At 42.5% G+C, this 27,311-nt stretch overlaps 1 protein-coding gene and 1 non-coding gene across 2 annotated transcripts; one reads left to right on the top strand and one right to left on the bottom strand.

The window, feature by feature from the left end:
• The first annotated feature begins 1,826 nt into the window (after nucleotides 1-1,826).
• On the top strand, nucleotides 1,827-12,341 carry AICDA (activation induced cytidine deaminase). Its single transcript, XM_008697498.2, has 5 exons — nucleotides 1,827-1,941; nucleotides 7,747-7,894; nucleotides 9,372-9,642; nucleotides 9,873-9,988; nucleotides 10,397-12,341. Exons 1-5 carry the CDS (start codon nucleotides 1,898-1,900, stop codon nucleotides 10,448-10,450), a joined length of 633 nt encoding a protein of 210 aa, XP_008695720.1. The 5' UTR covers nucleotides 1,827-1,897; the 3' UTR covers nucleotides 10,451-12,341.
• LOC121105456 lies at nucleotides 3,885-3,988 on the bottom strand. The gene has a single exon (XR_005837985.1). It is a non-coding gene; the product is annotated as a U6 spliceosomal RNA (small nuclear RNA).
• Nucleotides 12,342-27,311: the final 14,970 nt, after the last annotated feature.

Below are 27,311 nucleotides of genomic sequence, written 5' to 3'. Positions count from 1 at the left end.
GACAGAGAGAGTATGGACAGAGGAGCCACATGATCAAAAGGGTTTCAATGGTGCGCCTGGGTGGCTCAGTCCATTGAGCCTCTGCCTTCGGCTCAGGTCATGATCCTGGGGACCTGGGATCAAGCCCCACATCTGTCCTCCTTTCTCAGCAGGAAGTCTGCTTCTCCCTCTCCCTCAGCCCCTCCCTCTCTCCTCTCTCCCGTCTCTCTCAAATAAGTAAATAAAATCTTTAAAAAAAGGGAGGGGGGGTTTCAAAAGGATTACCCAGCTCCTGTGTGGAGAATAGACTGTAACTGAAGGAGGCTGTAATTGAAGGAAGACCAGTTGGAAGGCTAAATGCAGCAATCCAGGTTGCTCGGACCTGGAGGTGTTGAAAAGTGGTCAGTTCTGGATTTATTCTCCAGGTAGAGTTAACAGGATTTGCTAACGGATTGAACTTTAAAAGGAAGAGAGCCATCAAGGAAGACTACCAGGCTGGCCTGAGCAGTGGGAGGGATGACATCACCATCAAGACAGGAAAGATGGCAAAAGGAACAGAGATGTAGAAAGAGAGAACAGGTGCTCAGTTGGAGGCATGTTTGAGATGCCCACCAGATATTTAAATGAAGATGCTGAGGCAGAAGTGGGCTGCATTTGTGCTGAGTTCAAGGAAGCGGTCCAAGCTGGAGCTAGAGATTTGGGGATCAGTGTACAGATGGCATTTAAAACCTTAAGGCAGGAAGAGAGCAGAGACCCTAGCAGCTTTACTCCACCACTGAATCCCCAGCACCCAACAGTTTCTATCATGTAGTTAGGTATTAAAGTTTCTATTGAATGAAGAAACAGAAGGCATATAGACTGAAGTCGGAGGGAGAAGCAAAATCTTTAACAGACCAAATCATATGAGGGCAGGAATTTAAAGCCTTTTACTCGAGGAAAACACTCCAACCTGTGTTCCAAGTTCCATGCGGTCATTTAGACGCTGATCCTGTCTGATAAACATTGTTTAATGGTTCGGGATGCTGCTGTGTCTGAATTCAAAATACGTGGCTTTCGTGGAAAAGACAGCTTTTGCAAAAATTACTCTTGTGCAATCATCTAGTCTTCTAGCAATTCTTGTAATGCAATCAGAAACAGAAAAAAAAATCATTGGTTTAGGATGCAAAATTTCTATTCCTAAATCCTATAGAATTGACTTGGGTTTACTTGCTTGGCCACAAAGCAGGAGCTGTTAGTGCTGGTCTGTGAGACTGAGAGATCCTGTGCACTTAAACAAGGGAACAGATACTTCCAACTAACAGAGTGCGAGATGCTATTTAAATGAACATTATTATTATTACTCTTTTCAAATTAAAGATACGGGATGCCTGGGTGGCTCTGTTGGTTAAGCGTCTGCCTTCGGCTCAGGTCATGATCCCAGGGTCCTGGGATTGAGTCTCACATTGGGCTCCTTACTCAGTGAGGAGCCTACTTCTCCCTCTGCCTGCTGCTCCCCCTGCTTGTGCTCTCTTTCTCTCACGGATAAATAAAATCTTTAAAAAATTAAATTAAATTATGTGTAATTTAATCTAACTAAAGATAGTATTTGTCACCAGGAATACAAATTCCAAAACGTCCGTGGCCACTATCTCCTGGTCTTTGTTACCTGCGCAGCATAGACTGGATTTTGAGAGATGTAGCCCTAAAGGAACCTATACATTGAGCTGAGGGGCCCTCTATCATTTACCCACGTGACTCTGCCTCTGACAGCCCCGCCCATCTGTTTTTGGACCCAAATAGGAGGAAGGCTGTTGGGGTACCTGGTGGTGATGATGCCTGGGGGGAGGAGCCTAAGAGGGTAAGCTCAAATTTGAATGTGTGGGGCCGATGTCTTGCCAGACAGAGTCAGTGAAGCAGCAGGACTTGAGGCAAGCCTTCCATGCCTAAGACTAAGAAAGACACTCTGGAATCCACGATGGACAGGTAACGCCATCTCCTCGTGGGTGGCTGCCCTGGCTTTTCTCTCAGAGCAAATCTGAGTGTTCAGACCGGGAGCTATCCCTTTCTCTCCTCTCACTATCTGACTCACTGCTCAGTCAATATGCACATTTATGTTTCTGGATCTGTCTCATCTGTTCAGATCTTATATGCTCTCTGCCTAATTCTCTCTGTTTTGGCTCTCTTCCACACTCAAAAGAACTTTTCTGTGCCATGTATGGCCATGTACTACAGTTAGAACTAGTTTATGGTAATATTAACAAGCAAATGATTAGAGATTCAAATCATGAAAAGGTAATAGCAAGAATACAGGATACTAAAAACAGTAGTGGAAACTGTAGTAATAATTTTGTAAATATTCAACTGCAAAAGGACTTCATAAACTTTCCTGGGGAGACTTTACTGAATAATTTAGCTACATAGTAAGGAAATTATTTTCGTAATGCCAATATTAAAAATTGCTTGAAAGTCACTATGATGGTATATGTTATAGGAAGAAAAATTCAGTCAAGTTATTTAATGTTATAGTTTCAATAACCAGGCAGTTAATGGTATTTTTACTATATAGTCTTTCAATTTCTTCAGACACTGCTTAACTTATTTATGTTTTTTGTAGGATTTACACAATGTTTTTCACATGCAGTTTATGACAAGTTATTATCCCAACTTATTTTATTCCCACTTTTATGCTTATGACAAATACGAGAATCCTACCTAATCCATATATTTTATCTCACTTTAACTTTTTCAAAGAATTTACACTACAGAATTAAGATTTTTATTTTTAAAAATTTTTTTGAAGATTTCAAGTATCTATCTGTACACCCAGCATGGGGCTCGAACTCACAAACCTGAGATCGAGAGTCGCACGCTCCACCGACTGAGCCAGCCAGGGGCTCCCAGAATTAAGATTTTTAATGGAAGACTAAATGTTCTTCAGAAAATTTTCTTGAGGGCAAAAATGTCAACTGTCTGCTCAGCTTGCAATGAGATTTTGAAAATTAATCCAAGGTCTAAGTTGGAGGTAAAGGGTTCAATGAAAATATGTGCGTATAATAAAAAGCAAAGCAATGATTAATAGTTGAAATTCAAAGGCAACAAGGAGAAAAGATGGAACTGGACAGGAGAAAAAGGGAAATATATAATTATCATTAGGGAAAAAAATATCTGCAGAGGGCATTAGTGATGGCACAGGACAGGAGAGGACTTGGTTACAATTATTTTTAACCCACTTGTCTCCAGTTTGCATTGCTGGGGATGCAGCAATGTTCTGCCTCGGGGAGCACAGCTGTCTAGAGCAGCTGTCAACCTGCGGGCTTGAAAAACTGCCCCTACAAAGTCCTTCACACCCAAAAGAGAAACTAAGAGAACAGGGTATTTGAAACGGGCTCCTAGCTACAGTTGCAGGAAAGCGATGGACAAAGAAAGTTAATTCAAAGGTCACAACCAAGCAACTCGCTTCACTGTGACTGGTCTCTTCTGATGTATTTTCACGTGAGCAGAAGGCAAAAGTCCATCTGAATTCCCTTACCTATGCCACGTCCTTTCCTATACTCCCAGAACACCTCTGCTTTCTCCCAATAGCAGATTCCCCAAGATAATGCCCCCTGTGCGTGACACAGTACCCCCCTCCACCCTTTTCCACCCCATACAGCCCAGGAGGGTAGATTAACCATTTAGAGAAATTTATCAGTAAGGAGTGATGCTTAATCTGTTTAAAATTGAGCCCCAGGAGATTTTTTCCCCCTTTTACTTCAGTATTAAGCCCTTAGGTATTCAGTTTATACTAATGATTATATGCAAATTATGTCACAACAGTCATAGTAATGGTGGCAAGTGCCATGATGATTACTATAAAATTATTATTTTGTTTTTGGGTATATGAAAATTTGTCATGTTTTCACCATCCAAACTTATGGTCTTGGTCAAAAAATATGCAACACTTCACGAATTTGCGTGTCATCCTAGGGCAGGGGCCATGCTAATCTCTGTATCATTCCAATTTTAGCATATGTGCTGCCAAAGCAAGCACTAAAATTGTCATTTTAAAAGAAAGCCAACAATTATTAGATCTTTGTTTGCATTCATGTCAGATTCCTGCCAATTTTTAATTCTAAAATAATGATTAAACAATTTTTATATTGTTTGGCATAACATGTATACTGGTAATGAATCTACTTCTCTGCCTCAGGATTTTTTTTTCTTTTTTAAGATTTTATTTATTTATTTGACAGAGAGGGAGAGACAGCCAGCGAGAGAGGGAACACAGGCAGGGGGAGTGGGAGAGGAAGAAGCAGGCTCCCAGTGGAGGAGCCCGATGTGGGGCTCGATCCCAGGACTCCAGGATCACACCCTGGGCTGAAGGCAGACGCTTAACGACTACGCCACCCAGGCACCCCTGCCGCAGGACTTAAAGTGTATGTCAATAAGCTTCATGTGTGTGAAGCGCGACATTTAAATTGAGACAGCTATAAAAAGCACGTCCTTGCTTACCTAACTCATAAGGTTGACGCCTGGGTATTTAACTTTTAACTTCACGGTCTATCACGTGTATTGCATTAACATTAATTCTCGACATATGTTCTCACAAAGACTGGTACATGTTTGTAAAAGCTTTCTTCACAATAGCCCCAAAGTGGAAACACTCCAAATGTCCATCTACAGGTGGATGGATACATGTGCTAAAGCCATGCAATGGACTATTACTCTGCAGTAAAAAGAATCAAACTTAGAACACAACGAATGAATTTCAAATTCATTACGCTAAGTGGAAGAAGTTGGACACAAAGGAAGAGATAATGTAGGACTTATATGGAATTCTAGGAAGTGGATAGTAATGTCTAGTTACAGAAAGCAGATTAGTGCTTGCGTAGGGGGGTGGGGAAGAACTGACTGAAAAGGTGAATGAGCAAATTTTGGGGAGGGGTGCCCTGGAAATGTTCTGTATCCTGATTGTGGCTGCAGTTTTCGGTGTTTACATTTGCCAGGACTCATAAAATCGCACACTTTAAATGGGTGAAGTATGTAAATTATACCTCAATGTTTAAAAAAAAGTAAAATAAAGGTGAAAAAGTTTCAATTCTCTTGCTAGCAAACCGTATTCAAATCCTTGCCCAGGTCTTTACTTTTACAAGTTTACTGCACTTCTGCCCAACGCCATTAGGTGGCAGCATTATCTCCACAACTTGATAAATACATTTCTGGAAAAGACTAGGACAAAAACCAGAGAGACATCATTAGTGCTTTGGTATCAACCACACTGTATAGCTTGTGTTATGTCTACAACTGCAAAGAAACTTCGGTTAGCTGAGAGTATTTCCACAAATTCAATTCAGTGCTTATGACGTGCAAAAACACTGTGCGAGGCGTAAGGAAACCAGAGCAACCAGTCCCTGCATGTGAGCAACATAGAGTAATACTTACATTATGTTCCCAAATTAAAAGAGCAGCAGGATGCAAAACTGCCTGAGATCAGTATAATTAAAATTATGTAAACGTGTCTATAAAAAGACTAGAAAAACAAAAATTTTGTCATTAGATATGATGTCGAATTATCATTAGACACTGTATCCTAAACTTTAAATTTTTTAAATTTAAATTTTCTAAAAAGATTTTTATATATTTATTTGTTTTTTAAAAAGATTTTATTTACTTATTTATCAGAGAGACAGCGCACAAGCAGGGGGAGACACAGGCAGAGGGAGAAGTAGGCCCACTGCCAAGCAAGGAGCCCGATGTGGGACTCGATCCTAGGACCCTGGCATCATGACCTGAGCCACAGACAATTAACCCACTGAGCCACCCAGGAGTCCCAAAGATTTATTTATTTGAGAGAAAGAGTGTGCATGTGCATGAGTTGTGGGGGGGCAAAGGGAGAGAGAGAATCTTAAGCAGACTCCCCGCTGAGTGGGGAGCCCAATGAGGGCTCCACCTTACAACCCTGAGATCATGAGCCAAGCTGAAATCAAGAGTCTGACGCTTAACTGACTGAGCCACCCAAACGCCCCTAAATTTTAATTCTTTAACATTTTTACATGGAAAACTTTCAACTTTCTGTCTTATACAAGATGACAACAGTCAAATATTACTTATATTAAAAAGAAATCTTTTTTTCTCATAAAGTTATACTTTCTGCCTCAAAACATAAAGTCCAACTGGGGAGACAGAGATGTCAGTGATCAATTGGGAAGAGAGGATGACAGCTTTGACAGGGATAAACTGGAGAACGAAGGGAAACTACAGAAGGGTTTTTTGTTGCTGTTAGCGTTCAATTTTTTGCCTAGAAATTTGGGGATAGTGGTGGTGAGAAAGAAGAGTTGAACCGTGAGCTGGCTTTGAAGAATACATAAGTGTTGTCCAGCGGAAAAATGTAGGAAATCATTCACTGAGGCGAAGTGCATCAGCAAGGTGACTGGGAAGAAAAAGCCACGGGATCAGACACTAGTGTCGGGATCAGCTGCATGGGCACTTGAAGATAGCGAAGGAAAGGGAAGCCGTACTAGGAAAGGAAGCTAGAAACGTAGACTGATGACCAAATGTAAAAACTGGCCTAAATAACACAGTGGAGTTTGGGATTTATCTTGTGGGCACAAGTGGGGATTTTTTTTTTTTTTTTTAAGATTTTATTTATTTATTTGACAGAGAGAGACAGCCAGCGAGAGAGGGAACACAAGCAGGGGGAGTGGGAGAGGAAGAAGCAGGCTCATAGCGGAGGAGCCTGATGTGGGGCTCGATCCCATAACGCCGGGATCACGCCCTGAGCCGAAGGCAGACGCTTTAACCGCTGTGCCACCCAGGCGCCCCACAAGTGGGGATTTTTAGCATAGAAATAACATTGTCATGCCTGGGCTTTCGTGAGATCATTCTGGCACTGCATGGAGAATGTTCTTTTGGAGGGACTGGGGGCAGACAGACCAGCTTAGAAGCCAGGACAAGAGATAAACCAAGAGAAGGTTAGGGCTTAGACTGAAGCAGAGGAGAGAGGGTGTGCAGATATGAACTCAATAAATATCTGGAGGTTTAAAAAATAAAAATACTGAAAAACAAGAAAATACTTGGAGATTTGAATCAATAAATTTAATCATTAATTGAATATGAAGGAGAAGAATCAAAGATGATCCCAAGCTTTTCACCTGGTTACTTGAGATGGAAAAGTAAGGAGAAACAGGATAGTCTGGACAGAGGACAGTTGAGGAATTACTGTTTTGAGCATATTGGGTTTGAAGTACATACTGGACATTTAGGTAGAGTTTGGAGGGGAACTCTGGAAAAATTATGGAACCAAGGAACAAGTTTGTAAGTCCAAGTTGTCAGCATCTAACAGACAGCTATGTGAGGAGACTGTCCTGTGAATTCATACCACCTGGGGGTTCTGGCTACCTCTCAATTGGTCTTTTTTTTTTTTTTTTTAAGACTTTATTCATTTGTCAGAAAGAGAGAGAGAGCACAAGCAGAGGGAGCGGAAGGCAGGGGGAGAAGCAGACTCCCCACTGAACAAAGACCCCCATGCGAGGCTCAATCCCGGAACGCTGGGATCATGACCTGAGCCGAAGGCAGATGCTTAACCCACTGAGCCATGCAGGCGCCCCTCAACTGGTCTTAAATATAAGCATGAAGAGGGGTTTATGATGGGTTCCAAGTTCAGTAGGTCTCAGGCATCCAGCAAAGTAAGGAAGAAGAACTCTGGTTTGGCTCAAGTCATTATCGACTTTTTTAAAAAGCTGAAGGAAAGCCAGGAGTGAGCAGAGATGAGCAGTGCTCCTGAATGTTCCTCCCTCTCCTCACCCACAGCCTCCTGATGAAGCAGAGGAAGTTTCTTTACCATTTCAAGAATGTCCGATGGGCTAAGGGTCGCCATGAGACCTACTTGTGCTACGTGGTGAAGCGGCGGGATAGCGCCACGTCCTTTTCACTGGACTTCGGTCACCTTCGAAACAAGGTATTCGATCAGTTGCTTCCAAGCTAGACTGGGGGCACTTACAGAACCTGCGGCAGATAGTACTACCTTCTGTTTCGCGTTTAGGGCTCTATCAGATTTCTCCCATCCTCTTCTTTATGTCCATGAAACCACAATAGGTGTGCCCCCAAAGCATGCTATTTCTTGTCCTCCCAGTCATGCTGGGCATGTTATTGCCACACCTCGCTTCAATGCCAAGACTAACCGCCCCCGAACTTTCCTTCCCTTTCCCCAGCATCCCAACTGCCCTTGAGATTAAGGAAATCGAATATAAGAGTCCTTTGATTTGGATACTTCCAAATACTGCCAGCACATTCAAGCTAAATTTAAATGTAAAAAACAAATTTTCTTAAGAATTTTTGAAAATTAAGAAAAAAAGAGGAAAAATTAATAATGACTCAATTCTGCTTTCCAAACGATTTCCTGTCCCTCTTGCTCACATAGATCGTGAGGCCAAGGAGTACATTCAGTATGGTAAGACCCAGAGTACTCAGGGAAGCCTCAATTGGTTAATTGATTAAATCAATCTCTCAGCATCTAGAGAATTAGATTTTCAAGCGACTTCTTCACCGTATCCAGGTGGGTTTACATAAGCTTTGAGTATTTCCTGTCTCAAAACAGGCAGTGACATCTGACTTTGGTGGGATCCTAGGAAGAATTCGCAGGTGGAAGGACACTGTCTAGCTCTTTGTTAAGTGTTTATTTTACTATTCAATTTCCTTTGCCTCCATTTGTATTGCGTAAAATCTCACTGCAACCATTTTACATTCTAATCTCTTTCCTGTTTGGTGATGTGACACGTTCTAAGTAGAGAAGGCTTTGCTGTTACCAACCCTTTATTTCCTTCTCATTTAATCCTCCTGATAGTGGCCCATTTTACTGGTGAGGACTTAGAGGATCCAAGAGTTGGGTGAGTTGTCCCAGTCACCTGAGTGGTGACATCAGGAAATGGAACCTAGATCTTTAGATTCTGGGACTAACGACTTTTCCGCAGTACTAGGCAGACTTGCTGTATCCCACTATCGCACGATTATTACAATCACAGGGATCATATGATGAGCAAACACATTATGTTAACGGTTCTGAACCCACAGCAGTGCCTATTACCTCTCTTACAACACCCGTGCTGGCCTTAGCGTCATGACCTCTTTTACCCCTTCCAGTCCTCCCAACCATACGTTTCCTCCCTCACGCTAGTAGTCTGGTGTATTTCCACAATGTTACAGCAACAGGCCAATTTTCTTTCTCCACAAAAGCGCTGAAGGTAGCTTCGCAAACACAACTCAAAACTCTGGGGGCGCTGTGATGCTATTGCAGCCCGACTCAGTAACCTAAGGCCCAAACTGCACACAGCCTAAAAAAGATTACTGCGGGAGGCCCATGAATTAGTGACCGTAAAGCTCCCGGCAGCGCCGTGAAGATCAGTAAACGTCGTCTAAGTCCTGTGCTCTGTCCACAGAACGGCTGCCACGTGGAGTTGCTCTTCCTCCGCTACATCTCCGACTGGGACCTGGACCCTGGCCGGTGTTACCGCGTCACGTGGTTCACCTCCTGGAGCCCCTGCTACGACTGTGCCCGGCACGTGGCCGACTTTCTGAGAGGGTACCCCAACCTCAGTCTGAGGATCTTCACCGCGCGCCTCTACTTCTGCGAGGATCGCAAGGCTGAGCCAGAGGGGCTGCGGCGGCTGCACCGCGCGGGGGTCCAGATCGCCATCATGACCTTCAAAGGTGCGAAGGGGACCTCGTTCGGGATCGCAACACAGAGGAGAAAAATCGGGGGCGAGGGGTGGAATTCAGCCAGAAATCGACTAGAATAGGAGGAAGAGAATTAAGGATTTGGACACTAGGCTTTGTAGGAAATGAGATTTTAAAAATGGGGGGGGGGGCAGGGTTTTCTTTCTTTCCTCTCGATATGGGATCTGAACTCTCTTCTACCCCATTCCCCTCCTTTTTTAAAGATTATTTTTATTGCTGGAATACTTTTGTGGAAAATCGTGAAAAAACCTTCAAAGCCTGGGAGGGGTTGCACGAAAATTCCGTTCGACTATCCAGACAGCTTCGACGCATTCTTTTGGTAAGGGGCTTATTCGCTTCTCATTTTCTTTCTCTCTCCAAAGTCCATCTTTTCCTGGAACTACTTGTATTTTCCTTTCTTATATTTTTTACATTGTGCATGTGTGTGTAGCTATCACTCTCCTTATTTTTCCTCTGATGAAAGCCTTACTTTTTCTTTTTTTGTTGTCATTTCTCCTACATTTGAGTTTGCTCTTCTGTTTCACAATTCAGAGCCCTCTGCCGAGATGCCCTTCCCTTTCCCTCGCTCATCACCCGCAAGTCTCTCGGTTAGACTCTCCTCAGGATTCTGTTTTCCTTCTGGTAGAATTCCTTTCTCTCCTCTTCCAACCCCCCCCCGGGCCAAACTTACTTTCTTCCACAATGTTACAAATAAATCCACTCAGTTTCTTTCTTTCTTTCTTTCCAGCCCCTGTATGAGGTTGATGACTTACGAGATGCATTTCGTACTTTGGGACTTTGATATCAACCTCCAAAAATGTCACTTACAATGAACCATCTCTGAAGACTGTGGGTAAAAGGACAATCTTTCAAGAATTCTGTTTTTCTTCAACTCGCATTTTCTAAAGAGTTTAGAGAGAAAATATTTATATACAGGACTTTGTTAAAAAAAAAACCGTCTTGAAAGTACAGAAGGAACACAGGCCCTCCAGGGTAATGCTGCAACTGGTGTAGCTTTTAATGCAACAACGCCCCCTACTGGGAAATGACAGAATTGCAGGGCCTGGAAGCACCTAAAGTGTCTTCTATGACTTAGGCAGGGAGGAAACAAAAAGTAAACCTGTAAAACCATGGTGAGAAGATCAAATGTTTTTATAATATGTATCCTTTATTATTTGATTCATCATCATTTCAATGATATTAGTGATAGATTTTTCTACTCTTTTCCTTTCAAGTGAACAAACTTACACCAGTCCATGATCTAAATAGAATCTCCTAATGAAAGGATCTGGATGATTGTAACCGCAAAACATCTTCCCAAGGCATTAATATCTAAGCATGTACTGTATGTTTTCATTGTCTGAGGTATGTTTTTATGTTTGTACGTAAGACTTTTTTTTCTTGGTATGAAATATGCATGATCACCTTCAGGCTATTTTATAATAAAGGATGTTAAAATGAATATGAGGACTGTGAAGAAGACACTGTAAACGTTAGCTGGTAACTCAAGTAACACACCTGGAAATATACATCCTTTTAAAGAAGTCCCTAGGTCAGAAACCACAACCACAGATTTCACATTTAATTAAGTAACGCTTGGAGTAGCTTCAATATTGAGAAGAGAAAAATCTGTCCTCTCCTGTGGGTCTCTTAATTTGAACAACGTCAACCAGGCTAACATTTCCTACTTTTTGTATGTACGCAGGGCTCCTCTCAAAGAAATGTTCACTATGTAGGAGTGTGTGATAAAAAGAGAATAACATTTGCAAAGGAAGGATGTCAGAGCATTCATTACAACGAAATAGTGTTTTCTCCAGCAAAACGTAGGGAGCCAACGTGGCAGAGAGCGCCTCTTTGTAACAACTCTCCTTGACTGTGAGAAAAATAGTCAAAACAACCGTATCAATGTGCAATTATTACTTCACAACCCTTGCAATGCAGATAAACAGATCTGCAAGACAAGTTGAATGCACAGTTGCATTGTTTTACAAGTACAAATGGGTACCAGCACCAGTCAATAGAAAGAATAACCCTTTGCATCAAACTATGTTGGGACAACTGGATATCTACATGCAAAAGAATGAATTGGGATCTCTTACCACATCCCATATACAAAAGTTAACTCAAAATTTATCAAATACCTACATAAGAACTAAAACTATAAAACCCTTAGAAGGCAACGTAAGTGGAAATCTTCACGACCTTGGATACGACAAGCCCCTTAAATATGACATCAAAAGCACAAGCAACAGAAGGAAAAAAGAGAAATTGGACTTGGTTAAAATTAAAAGCTTTTGTGCATCAAAAGACAGTAGCAGGGAAGTAAAAAGACAACTTGCAAAATGAGAGAAAATATTTACAAATAATATACCTGGGAAGAGTTTAGTAGACAGAATACACAAAGAACTCTTAACAACTCATAACAAAAAATTACCTAATTTAAAAATAGCCCAAAGACTTGAAAAGACATTTCTCCAAAGAAGATACACACTCGTGGCTGATGGCTGATAAGCACAGGAAAGATTCTCAACATCCTTAGTCTTTCGGGAAATGCAAATCAAAGCCAAATGAGCTACCACTCATACTGCTCGCATGGCTATCGACATCAAAAACAATCACCATTGTTGTGGAGAATGGAGAAACTGAAACCTTCCATGTATTAACTGGTGGAAATGTAAAATTGTGCAGCCGTTACGGAAAACAGTTTGGTGGTTCCTCAAAAGCTAAACACGGATCTACTGTATGACCCAGCAATTTCACTTCTAGGTATATATCCAAGAGATTAAAAGCCTACGTTGAAACAAAAACTTGTCTGTGAATATTTATAGCAGCAGTATTCGTAATAGCAAAAAACAAAACAAAACAAAAACCATGGAAACACCAAATGTCCCTCAAGTGATGGGTGGGTAAATAAATGAGCTATATCCATACAACAGTATTTTATTCAGTCATAAAAAGGAATGAAGTAGACATGCTACAGAAGAATCTCGAAAACATTGCGCCCCCAGAAAGAAAGCCAGACACAAAATGCCATGTGTTTTATGATTCCGCTCACATGAAATGTCCAGAACTGGTAACCCCCGAGACAGAAAGATCAGTGGTGGCCAGGGGCAAAAGGGAGATGGGTATGGGAATTACTTAATGCATATGGAGTTTCTTTTGGGGGTGAGGAAAATGGTCTACAATTCAATAGTGGTGATGGTTGCAAAACATTCTGAATGTACTAAAACCCACTAAATCGTGTATTTTAGCGTGGCTAAACTTTACATGTGTATGAATTTATAAATGAATTTGGAAATGTGAATTTTATGTTATGTAAATTTTACCTCGATTTTTAAGACAAGTGAACATGACTTCAGTCCGGCAACCCTGAATTTGAATTGTTTCTATTGACAGTGGGGAAGATATATTTAATATATTATTATTAAATATATTATATATATTAATATATAAATATATATTTATATAGCCGTAATTTCTGATCTCTACAAGGGTATGATAACAGGAACTTTTCACATATTTTTGGTAAGTGTTAAATTAGACGATAACACAAAACGGGTGCTATCTTAGTGATTAGCACCGCTACCCTTTTTGTTTGCAGGACAGAAACCTAGAAGTCACCCTTGACATTGCCTTCTGCCCCCATATTCGGTCCTATTGACTTTGTAAGCTAAATACTTCTTGAATTCATTTACTTTTCTCTCCCTACTAGACTCTAAGAAAGGGAAAAAAACAAAACCAAAAAATAGCCTTATAGTGGAAAGCTGGCCTGACACTTTTAGCCAGGCCATTTTTAGTTTCCTGTTGGACATAAACAATCTCATTGAACAACAACCTCAGACAAGATTACTCAGACTGATAAAATGAGAGAGAGCAAAACCATTTCATAATGTGTCTGAGCCACCTCACAAAATACCAAACACCGCCTCTCTTGGCTGGAAGGAATGACTGCTGCTTTACCCTTTACAGCTTTCCCTGTGTTCTCGTCAGCCCTCCCGAAAGTTGTGACACACCCAATTACAGAACTGACCTAATTCCCTCACAGTATGTAATCTAACACAAATTCCCATTTTCTCAGCCCGTCGCCCAAATCAAACCAAAGCCCAAATGCTGTAATTAAATTCATAGCCCAAGACGGTGTTTCTCTTACTGAGACAGTTCGGGGCTCCTGGCTCCCTGTAACGTGGGTTCTCCCTCACTGCTTGAGTAGTAAGTCCCACTTGTTCATCTACAGGAGGCATCTTACTTATTGTCGTTGGATGGAGGCCGTTGACATCGTAGTTGGAGCTCCGGACATCTCTTAGTCTGTTAGTTATGATATTCACTATTACATTTTACTGAGCAGTGTAGAGGCCACTTTGAGGCAACAGGCTTGAGCAACGCAAACGAGAGCAGGCCAAAGCGCCCACAGTGACCACCCTGCTGACACACAGGCTCAGTTAAGCGACTGACCCGAAAGAGCCATAGGTCCTAACTAACCAATGGGCTCCTTACGACCAGGCAGTTACCAAAAAGGGAAAATTCCATCCATTCCATACCTTCTCACTCTGCCCTATAACTGTGATACCTCCCGACCATTTTGTGGCAGACAGTCTCCCTTGCAGAGTATTCAGTAAACTTCTCTTTTGTCCCGCCCTGGGTGAATTCTTTCACAGTTGGCCCCCTCTCAATCAGGAAGCGCCACAAGCAACATTCTGTGGGGGTGATGGTTGGTTTTAATAAAATTTCATGAGAAATAAATGCTGAATCTGCTAACTCAGCATTCACTCTTCCTAATATTTACTGATCAACTACCAGGCGCACAGCATCGTGACCAACGTAATGGAGATTATATAGATATATGTATCTATATTGCTGTGCTCAGAAAGCTTACATTCCGGCTGGAAAGGCAATCCATGTACATGAAGAAAATACTACGTATGTTTTTAAATGGCAGGTGGGGTACTTTTTGTTATTAACTGCTATTTATAGTATTTTAGAACTTAAATGTTCAATTTATTAAAGATATACATTTAAGCACCTTTTTTTTTTTAAGATTTTATTTATTTATTCGACAGAGACAGAGACAGCCAGCGAGAGAGGGAACACAAGCAGGGGGAGTGGGAGAGGAAGCAGCAGGCTCATAGCGGAGGAGCCTGATGTGGGACTTGATCCCAGAACGCCGGGATCACACCCTGAGCCGAAGGCAGATGCTTAACGAATGAGCTACCCAGGCGCCCCTAAGCACCTAACTTTTAAGCCTCTGCTTCAAACTTCAAAATTACTTTATGACTTACAAATCTAATTTTGTATTAAATAAGAGCAACCACTTTCACTTGCACTTTAATATTAGAGTAACTCAAAATAGTGATTAAACTTGAAAACCATCCTATTCACAAATTTGATTCAACTACTTTGACCATTTTAAGTTACGTTATGTATATTCATGTGGCTGCTTTTGAAGCACCTTAAATGCTTGACAGGGCAGGCAGATTTATAAGCAAATCTAACAACAACAAAAAAAGTATTAAAATGTCAAAACAAATTTTGTTAAATATTCCAAATATCTCAATACTCATGACAGGCCTCGCCAAATTCTCTTAAACCTTTCAGCTTAAAATGCCAAGACCTAATATGTGAAGAATCTTTCAATCACATTTGCACACATATTATCCTCAACTAAAACCAAAGGTATTAATATAATCGGTTTCATCTACTTTATTATCTGTAGATTGAAGTCCAGACTTTTATAGGATTGCAAAGTATTTAATCTACTTAAGATGATAGGCTTTAGTATCTAAGATGGGCTGGAAATTCAGGACAATAATACAGTTGCTTATCCATTACAGGGTTTGAGATTCCAGACCGGCCAAGGCATCGGAGAACGACAAAACTCCAGGTTTATAGTTAGAGTGGGAACGGACCCATGGACTCTTTTATAGGGTTGATTTGTCAACAGATTCCCCAACTATACTCAGCAACTAAATGGTAGTTACCTAATTTGGGTAGATGGAATTTTGACCCCCTTACATCATGTTGAACCTAAGTTCCTTCACTACTTGACTGGATCTAACTGATCTCACTAGTTTGACTGAATTCTTTCTATAGTCTTGGCCACAATTTTTTTTTAAGATTTTATTTCTTTGATGGGGGGGGAGGGGCAGTGGGAAAGGGAGAAAAATCTCGGACTCCCCACTGAGTGGGGAGCTCGATGTGGGGCTCAGTCTCACAACCCCAAGATCATGACCTGAGGCAGAATCAAGAGTTGGATGCTCAGCCGACTGAGCCACCCAGTTGCCCCCTTGGCCACAATTCTGTAGCCCTTCTAACATTTGGAAGTGACATAACCACGCAACAATGTGGTTTGAGAAACTGCCAGTCGCTATATGATTTAATGACAAGTAAGTGTTAACAGTGATGCTTTGGATTTCTAGAAGGAAGAGATCAAGATCATTGTGGGTTGAATAAATCAAGAAAAGATTGATAGAGGAGGTTGAAATTTACCTGGACCTTGGGGGAAATGTTAAATACTTGATTATGTTTCCAAAAATCTCTGTGAATAAAGTGATGAATGGCTCAACAGTGACCTTTAAAAATTCTGTTAAAAGTATTTTAAATGTTGATGATACCACTGTGATGGAATAGTCAATCTTTCTTACTTTTGGTGGGAGAGGCAACGATATAGTATTTTAAATATGTATTAATTTTTACCATGCAATTTCATTTCTAGAAAACTAATTTGAAGCTCTCACTCTCATAGTAACCCAAGGTTACACACACAAGGATATGTACATAAACGACCCTGTAGCAGGGAGAAATTTTAAGTAACAAAGCCAATAGTGGAATGCTTAAACCCAGAACACACTTAGTAAGAGTCTACAGCAATTTGAAAAGAATAGGTGAAAACAAAACAAACAGAAAAGAGCGCCCTGGGTGGCTCAGTCTCTCGTGTGTGGACTCTAGGTTTCAGCTCGGGTCATGATCTCAGGGTGGTGAGATTGAGCCCCCAGCAGGTCCTGCTCTGCCTGGAGTCCGCTTGTTTCTCTTTCTCCCTCCTCCTCCCCTGACTTGGGTTCTAAATAAATGAACAAACATATTCTTTAAGAAAATACTGTAAAGCTACATAAATGCATATACGAAAGACAGAGGACCCGCCGAAGCCTCGGTGGTAGAGAGGCCCCTGACTGTCTCCTCTGCAAGTGGGCTCTGTGTCCTAGTGCCCCTCCCGGTCCCACCACCCCCAATCCTGCACCGAGGCCGCGAAGGGTCGCCTGAGATTTCTACCAGCGGACAAGCGACAGCATCTCATCAGTCCCCTCCAGGGGCTCGCGCATGGCCACCCACGACAATTACCCCAGCGGTGGGGGTTCTACTTCCAGTACCAGCTCCTGCGGAAGTGCAGGGCACCCTGGAGAAGCCATCTCTCACCACCCCCGTCCCCCCAACGCTGCCCAGGGTCCCTAGTGGGCAAGCTTCTTTTTCGGGAAGTCCACTCTCCCGTTCCTGGCTGCAGTGTTGGGGTCCTCAGAACACTGAGACTCTCCCCAGGCCTCCAGCGGCTCGATCACCNGCGACTTGGCTCTCCAAGCCATGAGGAAGCAGCCTGGTGGCCGTCAGCCTGGCAAAGCCAACGCAGAGCCCCAATGCCGAGTGGCCACCACCAGCCACTAGGTTCATCAGAACCCCCCACTCCCGGTAGCCTAGGCAGGCTGCAGGCTGCAGGCTGCAGCCAGCAGAAGCAGTTGAGTTCTTTTTTATCCAAACAGCAAAACACCAGAAAGGGAGTTGAGAGAACCCCCCCCTTTAGTATCCAAACTAACAAGCTTTCCTGACGCCCTGGAACCATGGGTCTTGCACCAAGTAGAAAATGAACTCCAAGCAGCCAGTAAAAAAGAAAGAAAAGACATAGAAAAATATTCAAAACGTATTACTAAGTGAAGAAAAATTATTTTAAACCACTTTGTATAGCTTGATCTCATTTATGCTTTCATATGTGTATATGTATACGTAAACGAAACTTTTACGTACACATACACATTTTCATATAAATATATGCTCAGCAAAAACGCTGAAGCGATAAAATCCAAACTGTTAGCTGTGGTTTTATCCAGAGAGAAAAACTGGATGGAAGCAGGCAGGAGAGAGGGAACTTTCACTTTTCACTCCATACATTTCAACAAAAGTATAACTATAAGCTTTGAAGAACTAAATTGAAGCGAAGAAAATACCCCTGAAAACTTGAGACTTATATTTATCACCTCATGTTCACCACTGTTAGTTTATTTACTAACATATAGAATATTCCACCACTTTAAGGAATTGAGAAAATTCCAGGAAAGTAAGTCTAGCAGAGGCATGGTCTTTCTTTCAATGTCTAAAAGCTTTCTTCCTCCTCCTACCAATCATTTATGAAACACTTTTGAGGGTTGAGCAATCTGTACGAAAGAGTCTATTAGAGTTCACCAAGAGAAAGAGAAATGGGAGACTTTTAATCAGGGATTGTCTTACATGATCGTAGGCGTTTGCAGAACAAGTCTGGAGTCTGCGTGCTGGCCGCTAGGAAAACAGGCGGGAGCTTTATAGCAGGAGCCAAAGCTTTCGCGCTCAGGTGGAAGCCTGGGTTCTATTCCATCCTTTAAACTAATTCAATCAGGCCCACCCAGATTATCTAGGAATCTTCCAGTGAACTGATTACGGACTTCAGTCTTATCAAGAGACTATCCCAGAGTAACAGCTGGGTTAGTGTTTGATTGAATACCTGGGCCTAGGCACATTGACTCATAAAAACACATGTCACAGTATGTGTATGTAAAGAACAGAAAAAAAAGACATAGAACCACCATTTTTAAACTTTTAGAAAAGATTTTTAAAAATTTATCTGAGAAAGAGACAGAGCTGCACGCACAAGCAGGGGGAGGGGCACAGAGAGAAGCAGACTCCCCATTGAGCGTGGAGCCTTACGCGGGGCTCAATCCCAGGACCCTGAGATCCCAGGACCCTGAGATCATGATCTGAGCCGAAGGCAGACGCTCAACTGACTGAGCCACCCAGGCGCCCCCATAGTAACCATCTTTGAGTGCAGACCTTAGGCCCATCGTGGGGCTAGCTGCTTAACACGTCACCTCACTTGGTCGCTACAGTATAACCCCACAGTCAGCTACCAAAGTAGATTGAAATTTAGTATCCGTGACTCTGAAGTTTACTTCTATTAATGTAGCTCATTTAGTTGTAGAGACCGGCTCGATTTACACACAAAAAGGAGATTTCTTTCATAGCCACAGGTAGACTAACTGGAAAAGTAAGATGGTTTTACTTGCAACTGATACGGTTCTGTGACTGCCTACTTTTTCTCTTTTTTCAGGGACCATGTGACCTCTGTCTCTCTTAGAGTCTCCTTTTTTTCCCCTCAGGCTTCCCTCTGTTCACCTCCCTTATTTATTTATTTATTTATTTATTTTTAAGGTTTTATTTTCAAGTGAGCTCTACACCCAAGGTAGGGCTTTGAACTCACAACCCCGGAGATCAAGAGTCACGCACTCCAGTAACTGAGCCAGCCAAGCACCCCCGTTCACCTCCCTTCTTAGCTGACTCTCTCTGCTTACTCCAAGTTTGTTTCATAACACCGAACTTGCGTATAATCCCTCATGAGTGCTCCCATCCTGTTTTTTTATTTGTAAACATTAAGGCTAATCGGCAATTTTTTCAAATTCCCCAAAGAAAGACAATTTAATTGCCTCGACCATCTTTTGGGCTGTTCAAAACATGTTCTTACTAAGGTGGTATCAGCGGGAATTAGAAACGAGAGGCATGAACCTCTCATTTATAGATGAACGAAGCTTATAGACTTCGAAGAGATGAGTGATTAGCTATGAACATTGCAAAGGGAGAGTGAATTCAAAGCAAATCACAGGTTTCTACATTGACTGGAGTGTAGACATTGGAAACAGCTGTATTTCAGAGAAATACATTGCATCTGGGCCCCTAGGTCTCACCCAGTGGTCCCCGTCCTTGCCTAATTGCCTGCCTCCCCATCCCCTGATCCCATAAGCCAGTGTGACTCATGCAGGAACCTGAGAGCACTGCAATTCTAAACTCTAAGCCCAAGGCCAGCTCGTGTTTCTCACCATCACCAGGACCCCCTTGGCTTATGTCTGGCCTGTCTGTCCTCTAAACTCAGTGTCATTGAATCACCTCAATTCTAATCTCTGTTCTAGGTTTTGCATCTGTGTCTATTCCTGATATTTCCATCTTGATTCTCCTCTATTCAGCCTTAGCATAACTCTTCAGTTCCTAATAAAAGTTGTTGATTTTGGTAGGAACAGAGCTCTATCTCAAAACTCTGCAACTGAATTCCGTTTTCTAGTGACTATGGTCAGGCTGGCGATGTCTCCTTCAAAGCAGAGGAAGAGGACACTTCTGCTTGTGTATCATCTATCTTTTAAGCACCTACTATTTTTGTCAAACACTGTGGTGGGTACTCATGCTACAAGGTTAATGAGAAACAATCTTCTCCCTTTGGGGGAATGAACCATGAGAGACTATGGACTATGAGAAACAAACTGAGGGCTACAGAGGGGAGGGGGGTGGGGGAAAGGGATAGACCGGTGATGGGTAGTAAGGAGGGCACGTATTGCATGGTGCACTGGGTGTTATACACAACTAATGAATCATCGAGCCTTACATCGAAAACCGGGGATGTAGTGTATGGTGACTAACATAATATAATAAAAAATCATTATTTAAAAAAAAAAAAAAAGAAAAGAAACAATCTTCCCCCTTCAAAAGCTCCTAGAAAAGAGAGAGGCTAGCAAGCCCCAATGTGACACAAGTACACAGACGTACGTGTGGAGGAAGTTGTTTTAATTAGCCTGAAGTTCCAAAGAAAGCTTCCCAGAGCAGAATACCCAGGAGCTTAATATTTTTAAGTTTTAAATAATTTTTTAATTAAAATATTATGCACATAGAGAAAAGTGCATGAATCACAAATGACACTTTGAGAATTTTCATGAATGTATGACAAACACCAAGATCAAGAAATAGAACATTACTGGGGCCCCTGGGTGGCGTAGTCGTTAAGCGTCTGCCTTCGGCTCAGGGCGTGATCCCGGCGTGATGGGATCGAGCCCCACATCAGGCTCCTCTGCTGTGAGCCTGCTTCTTCCTCTCCCACTCCTCTGCTGTGTTCCCTCTCTCGCTGGCTGTTTCTATCTCTGTGTCAAATAAATAAATAAAATCTTTTTAAAAAAAAAAAAGAAATAGAACATTACTAGCATTCCAGAGTTCCGCTTATGCCTCCTCCCAGTTCTCTTGCTTATGTCAAAAGAAGTTAGGAGTGAAAAGTGGTAAGGGTACACTTAGCAGAAAGAATAGCATGTTTAAAGACTGAGAGGTTTAAAGTAGTGCAGAAGATAGAAATTGGTGTGACTTAAGTGGTGGGAGGAGGGGGTGGTTGGAGATAAAGCCGATCTCCATAAGCTGGAGCCTGATCATGAAAACCCTTGCCTTTTTTTTTTTTTAATATTTTATTTATTCCAGAGAGAGAAAGAATGCACAAGCAGGAGAGACAGGCCCAGGGAGAGGGAGAAGCAGACTCTCTGCTAAGCAGGGAGCCCGATGGACAACGGACGTGGGGCTCAATCCCAGGACCCTGGGACCATGACCTGAGCTGAAGGCAGACGCTTAACTGAGCCGCCCAGGCACCCCATGAAAACCCTTGTCTTGAGTTGAGGAGTCTAATTTAAAAACTAAAGGCTATGGAGAATATCTGAAAGAATGTTTTTTTCCAAGGGGGGGCTAATTTGATGCAATTTGCCATTTAGGAACGTTCTGGCAGCAGGCTGGGGGATGAATGAGACAGGATCAACTGGAGACTGGAAGATTTCTTAAATACTATTGCAGTTAGGCCTGGATAAAAGGGAGGAGGACTTTAAGGCAGGACTGGAGTCATGGATGAGGGAGAGGGCTGCTGAATGTTGGGGAACAGCATCTGCCTTAGCTAATTAGTTGTGGAAGAGGTTGTGGTTGAGGGTAACTGCTAGGTTTCCACTTTGAAAATGACTCGATGGTGATCTCACCACCGAGAAAGAAAATGAAGGAGGAAAAAAAAAGAATAGGGTGATAAAGACAATGGGTTTATGGGGTTTTCAAATTTCTCTATTTGATTCAAGCTAGTTAACATATAGAGTAGTATTAGTTCCAGACGTAGAGTTCAGTGATTCATCAGTTGCATACAACACCCAGTGCTCATTCCATCACGTGCCTCCTTAATGCCCGTCACCCAGTCACCCCATCCTCCCACCCCTCTCCTCTCCAGCAACCCTCAGTTTGCTTCCTATAGTTCAGAGTCTCTTATGGTTTGCCTCCCTCTCTATTTTCATCTTATTTGATTTTTCCCTGCCTTCCCCTATGTTCATCTGTTTTGTTTCCTAAATTCTACATACGAGTGAGATCATATATTTGTCTTTCTTTGACTGACTTATTTCACTTAGTGTAATACCCTCTAGTGTCATCCACATCGTTGCAAATGGCAAGATTTCATTCTTTTTGATGGCCTAGAAATATACCATCACACACACACACACACACACACACACACACACACACACACACACGGTATGGTATCCATTCATCTGTTGATGGACATCTGGGCTCTTTCCATACTTTGGCTATTGTGGACATTGCTGCTATAAACATTGGGGTGCAGGTGCCCCTTCGGATCACTATGTTTGTATCCTTTGGATAAATACCCAGTAATACAATTGCTGGGTCATGGGGTAGCTCTATTTTTAACTTTTTGAATAACCTCCATACTGTTTTCCAGAGTGACTGTACCAGTTTGCCTTCCCACCAAGAGTGTAAGAGGGTTCCCCTTTCTCCACAACCTCACCAACATCTGTTGTTTCCTAAGGACAATGGGTTTATGTTGAGACATGTTAAAGCAGGAAAATGGTTATAAATAAGAGATGTGGGTTGGAAAAAATAGATTTGGTAGCTATCAGCCTTATACTTTCCTAAATGAATCCATGCATGTGGGAGGTCCCCAAGAAGAAAGTATATAAAATGCAAACAAATGAGAGAGAACTGGGGGGCACAGACATGTAAGGTGCAGAAAGGGAAAGAATCATCTAAGAATGGTCTCAGAAGAGACATCCAGAGGGAAAAAAGGGAAACCAAGGGAGCAGCATCCACGGAGGCAAAGGAGTAGGGAGTTTTCAGAAAGGAGTGGTTCGAGGCAGATAAGATAGTAAGTACTGCCTGAATTTAACTATGCGGAAGTGAACAAGGGCTTCAGTGGAATGGTGGATGCGCTAGGTTGAGGAAACAATGAGCAGGGAAGAATTGGGGATCAAGATCACTAATCAGAAATTGTTGTTTCATAAACTTTGACTGTATGAGGGATAATTACAGGATTTGTATTCTTTTGTCCATCATTGTCTTAGAAGATCATGTGAAACATGACAGACCTTTGATAACAGACATTGTTCTGATTGATTGCATCTTTTTTTTTTTTAAGAGAGAGAGCATGCGGGGAGGGGAGGGGCAGAGAGAGTAGGGGAGAGGGAATCTTTTTTTTTTTTTAAGATTTTATTTATTCATTTGAGAGAGAGAGCACGCACAAGTGGGGAGGAGGGGCAGAGGGAGAGAGAAGCAGACTCCCCACTGAGCAGGGAACCCCCCCCCCACAATGTGAGGCTCGATCCCAGGACCCTGGGATCATGACCTGAGCCAAAGGCAAACACTTAACCAAGTGAACCCAGGTGCCCAGTTGATTTCACCTTAAACCAGGCTACAGGTCAAGCTCATCAGCAGATTCTTACTTCTACTGAGATTGCCTGCACCCAGGCTACAATTTCTCTTGTCCAGGAGGCACAAATAATAAATATGTGCTGTTTTGATGGAGAGCAGACAGCTTTATCTTTTCTGTAGTGGATCAGATCAGTTGATGCCTGGTATCACAGCAAGCCAAAGATTGCAAGTACATTAGTCAAGGGTGAATCTGTCTGGTCTTACTGAGAGGAGGGCTGATATGATATCCATTAAAATTTGAGATTACCACAACCAATCCCTCCTAAAAAATGTGAAGGTAGATAAAGGACATCAGGAGATTTGGTAAACTAGGTTATCTTCTAGAGTCTGAGCTACCCTAGGCCTTATAAACTTTTCAGAGGTCTAAAAACTATTTGAGACCTAAAAGCAAACACCTCTAAAATACCCAGCTATCCATTGCCAAATTCCTGAAAAGCAAAGTAAATAAATATTTAATTAAATACCAACAAAACAGAGCATACCAATTGGCCAATAGTTACTTAACTCACAAATAAATTTAATGTTCCACATAAACAACTGATACATAATAGGGTCCCCTGTGTTGTACATATTTTTTTAAAAGCACTCTTTTTTTTTTTTTTAAGATTTTATTTATTTATTTGACAGAGAGGGAGAAAGAGAACAAGCAGGGGGAGTGGCAGGCAGAGGGAGAGGGAGAAGCAGGCTCCCCACTGAGCAGAGAGCCTGACATGGGGCTCCATCCCAGGTCCCTGGCATCATGGCCTAAGCCCTGAGCTGAAGCCAGCCAATTCTTAGAGACAGCAAGGACCCAGCATGTCCTTGACATCAAACTAACAAATCCCCAGCCATACCTCCCCTAGGTGGCCCATATGCCCCAGGAGGCAAAATTCCTCTTCCTTATTCATCCCAGGGCCAGATATCAGGCAAGGAGGGACCATTTCTACAGGTTAGAGCCCAAAAATTTTATTCAAACTAGATAGTCCTAAACTAAGGACTTGCCTTTCTCCCTGGAAACTCCAATGCAGTCGCTCCCCTAAACCTTCTACTCCCTCCAGTCTTCTGCTTCCTGACCACTCTGATGTTCTTTCATGGGGCCCTGTGTCACATGCTATGCCTCCTGTCTCTAGAACTTGTGAATAGAGTAAATTTTTCCTGAGTGTCTCAGTCTCTTCTTATGGCTGCCCTTAACTGATCATCTCATAAAAGAATATAAAGCATGCCCCAACAAAGGACTGCCTCAGGCCTACAGGTCTTAAAATAGCTCCTAGTGATCTCCTTGACCCATCACTCATGACTGTCTCTTAAACATGCCTCTTTCCCAAGGCCGTGAATGCGTCTAGTTAGTGAACCTGAGAATGCCCTCACCCCCCAGCCAGGTCATATACTGCACTGGGTATTCCCTTCAACCCCTGACAGTGTCTCTTGTTTTATCAAACACAGATGGCAGATTCTTGTCATTCTCAGGTTTAACATTTTCTGGTTGAAGGAGCGAATATGCCACCCCCAAATATTCCACTTCAGCATATTGATTATTGTGAATCAAAGGAACTTGAGAAACAGCTGGTGCAAGGACACTCTGACCCTCCTTCATCCTTCTGGAAGCAGGAGATAAATCTCCCGTGTGAAAGGTACCTTCCCTGGACGGGGAGGGTGGAAGGCATCCTTCTCAACAGAGACAGAGAATTTAGGACCGAGAAGGCTGTATAAGCAAGTCTTGTTACTTCGTCACTATGTAACTGTCTGAAGCGCAAACCCCGTTGTCCTGCCAATTCTTCACAAATTTGAGTTTCTTTGTCTAAAAGCTCCCTGCTTTGGTCACTTCTTTGAGTCTCATATTTTAATGGGGCTACTGTACATATAAAATTAAATTAGCTTTCTTCCTGTTAATCTGCCTTTTGTCAATGTAATTATTACACTAGCCAAAAAACGTAGCAGAATGGAACATTTTTCCATCCCTACATGGTTTTACTATTTCCTTATAAGACAAAGTTTCTATGATATGCAATGAACTCCCTTTTTAAAAAAATTTTATTTATTTGAGAGAGAGAGAGAGAGAGAGAGCACAAGTGGGGGGGGCAGAGGGAGAGGGAGAAGCAGTCTCCCCACCGAGCAGGAAGCCTGTCCCAGGCTCGATCCCAGGACCCCGAGATCAACCTGAGCTGAAGGCAGCTGCTTAACCGACTGAGCCGCCCAGGTGTCCCTGCAACACCTTTTTAATTTGTGCCTCAATTTTAAGGCTGGTGTAAAGGACGTTGGCAGCCTCAAATCTATATTTCAGCATGGTTTTATTATTCTTTACTTATCATACAGGGAATATATGTTGTTTCAGGGAAAAAATGACTTGAAGTGATATATAAAACTTTACTGAAGGCTGAAAAGTTTATTCCCTACGGTATAAGGAAGTTCTTAAGGAAGTGCGTGCCTCTCCATGGAAATGTGATTTGGGATACAGGTAGGAAAACTGTACAAACATTTCCCTCTTCAGGGATTTGGGGGCTCAGAAAGATACAGGGTAATTTTCCTTATTATTTTAAGACTTGAGCTTATTCTCCCTCTATTGCTTACCCGACTATATAATCTCTTAGACAGCTCTCATTCTAGATCATTATTCTACAAAACAGTGCACAAGTCCTCTACTTAATGACTAGTCAGAACCCAGGAGAAGGCCTCTGCCATTATTCTCTCAGGGATGTGACCGACTCACCAACCTTACCTTCGCGGAAATCCCATAGAAGAATTTACTCCTCCGTCAAGAGCACGCCATTCTTCAGCAGTCCCGGCTTCATCCTAGGAACTTGCTCAAACCACTCCACACTATCACAAGCCCAGGGAGATCTACACCACCCACCAGCTTTTCTAAGATATTTGATAAGTTGTAGCATAAAGTGAAAACATCAAGTACTAATAGAAAATCCAAGCTACAGAAGTTGACTGGTTTGCTTCCTGATAGGTCTCCCCTACCTCCAGTCCGAGCTGGAAGACTGTCCCCTCCTTTTAAAGCTACTGTGCTGATAGAGTTAATAAACCCTTTAGATTCTCATCTCCAACAACCCCTCTTTACTCAGATACACCCTTGCTGAAACTTCTAGCTCACAAACCAGCATCCAGCCCCAATAAAAATGAAAAAGAGTAGATGCTTGGGAAACCGCCGGCCTTCCTCTGAGTCCTTGGCCATCTCTAATACTTGATGCAGTGGGAAGACCATGTGAACCAAAGACAGGATCCAGTTGCTTGCACTGCATACTTGGGTATACAAGAGGCGTGCTTACGTCCCGTGCCATACCGGTGTCCAAGCTGAGGGCTGGCTTTATTTATTTTCCTGGCTTTATTCCTGGCTCTGTAAGCCATAACGACAAACCAATACATGCATCCACACACTAGTTCACGAAGACAATCACCAAACAGTGCGAGTGCCTACAACCTGGGAGAAGCACGAATGTGTTTCCCATTGAGTTCATAAAAACGGCAGCAACAGACGGCACACTTTTTACTATTGACAAGGTGAGAATAGGGCTTAAGGGAGCCAAAAAGAGATCGTGAAGTGTCCTGGGGCTAGTAACAGCTCAGGAGGGGTCCCACATCGTGGCTGAGAGGCAAGGGCAAGGTGCGACTGTCAGGACCCGGACAGGTGAGCTGCGGAGAGGCCAGCTCAGGAGAGAACTTGTCTGAAGTCACACACCATTGGCGAGACAGGCACAGAGCCGGGCTAGGCTGAAGCATAGCAAGCTGTTCTAATCTTTGGACCGTGAAACCGGCCCGGCACAAACAACCACCTCTGAGTGTTAATCAAATAAAATCTGCCCCTGGGGTTTTAAAGCTGTCATGGGCCATGAAACTGGGCTTTTTTTTCCTTCTGATTTAAATCCCACAGGGACTGCTTGTACCCTTTATCAGAG

Source organism: Ursus maritimus, unplaced genomic scaffold (genome assembly GCF_017311325.1).
Source record: "Ursus maritimus isolate PB19 unplaced genomic scaffold, ASM1731132v1 scaffold_26, whole genome shotgun sequence".
NCBI classification, from domain to species: Eukaryota; Metazoa; Chordata; class Mammalia; order Carnivora; family Ursidae; genus Ursus; species Ursus maritimus.
Note: the sequence above shows the minus strand (reverse complement) of the source record. Positions and strands in the feature narration are given on the sequence as shown.

What these genes read in the sequence shown, in the direction of transcription:
- AICDA (XM_008697498.2), top strand. Translation starts at nt 1,898, where the DNA reads ATGCCTAAGACTAAGAAAGACACTCTGGAATCCACGATGGACAG. An exon ending in TCGGTCACCTTCGAAACAAG is followed by an intron (nt 7,895 to 9,371) that starts GTATTCGATCAG and finishes CTCTGTCCACAG; the next exon opens with AACGGCTGCCACGTGGAGTT. An exon ending in AGCTTCGACGCATTCTTTTG is followed by an intron (nt 9,989 to 10,396) that starts GTAAGGGGCTTA and finishes CTTTCTTTCCAG; the next exon opens with CCCCTGTATGAGGTTGATGA.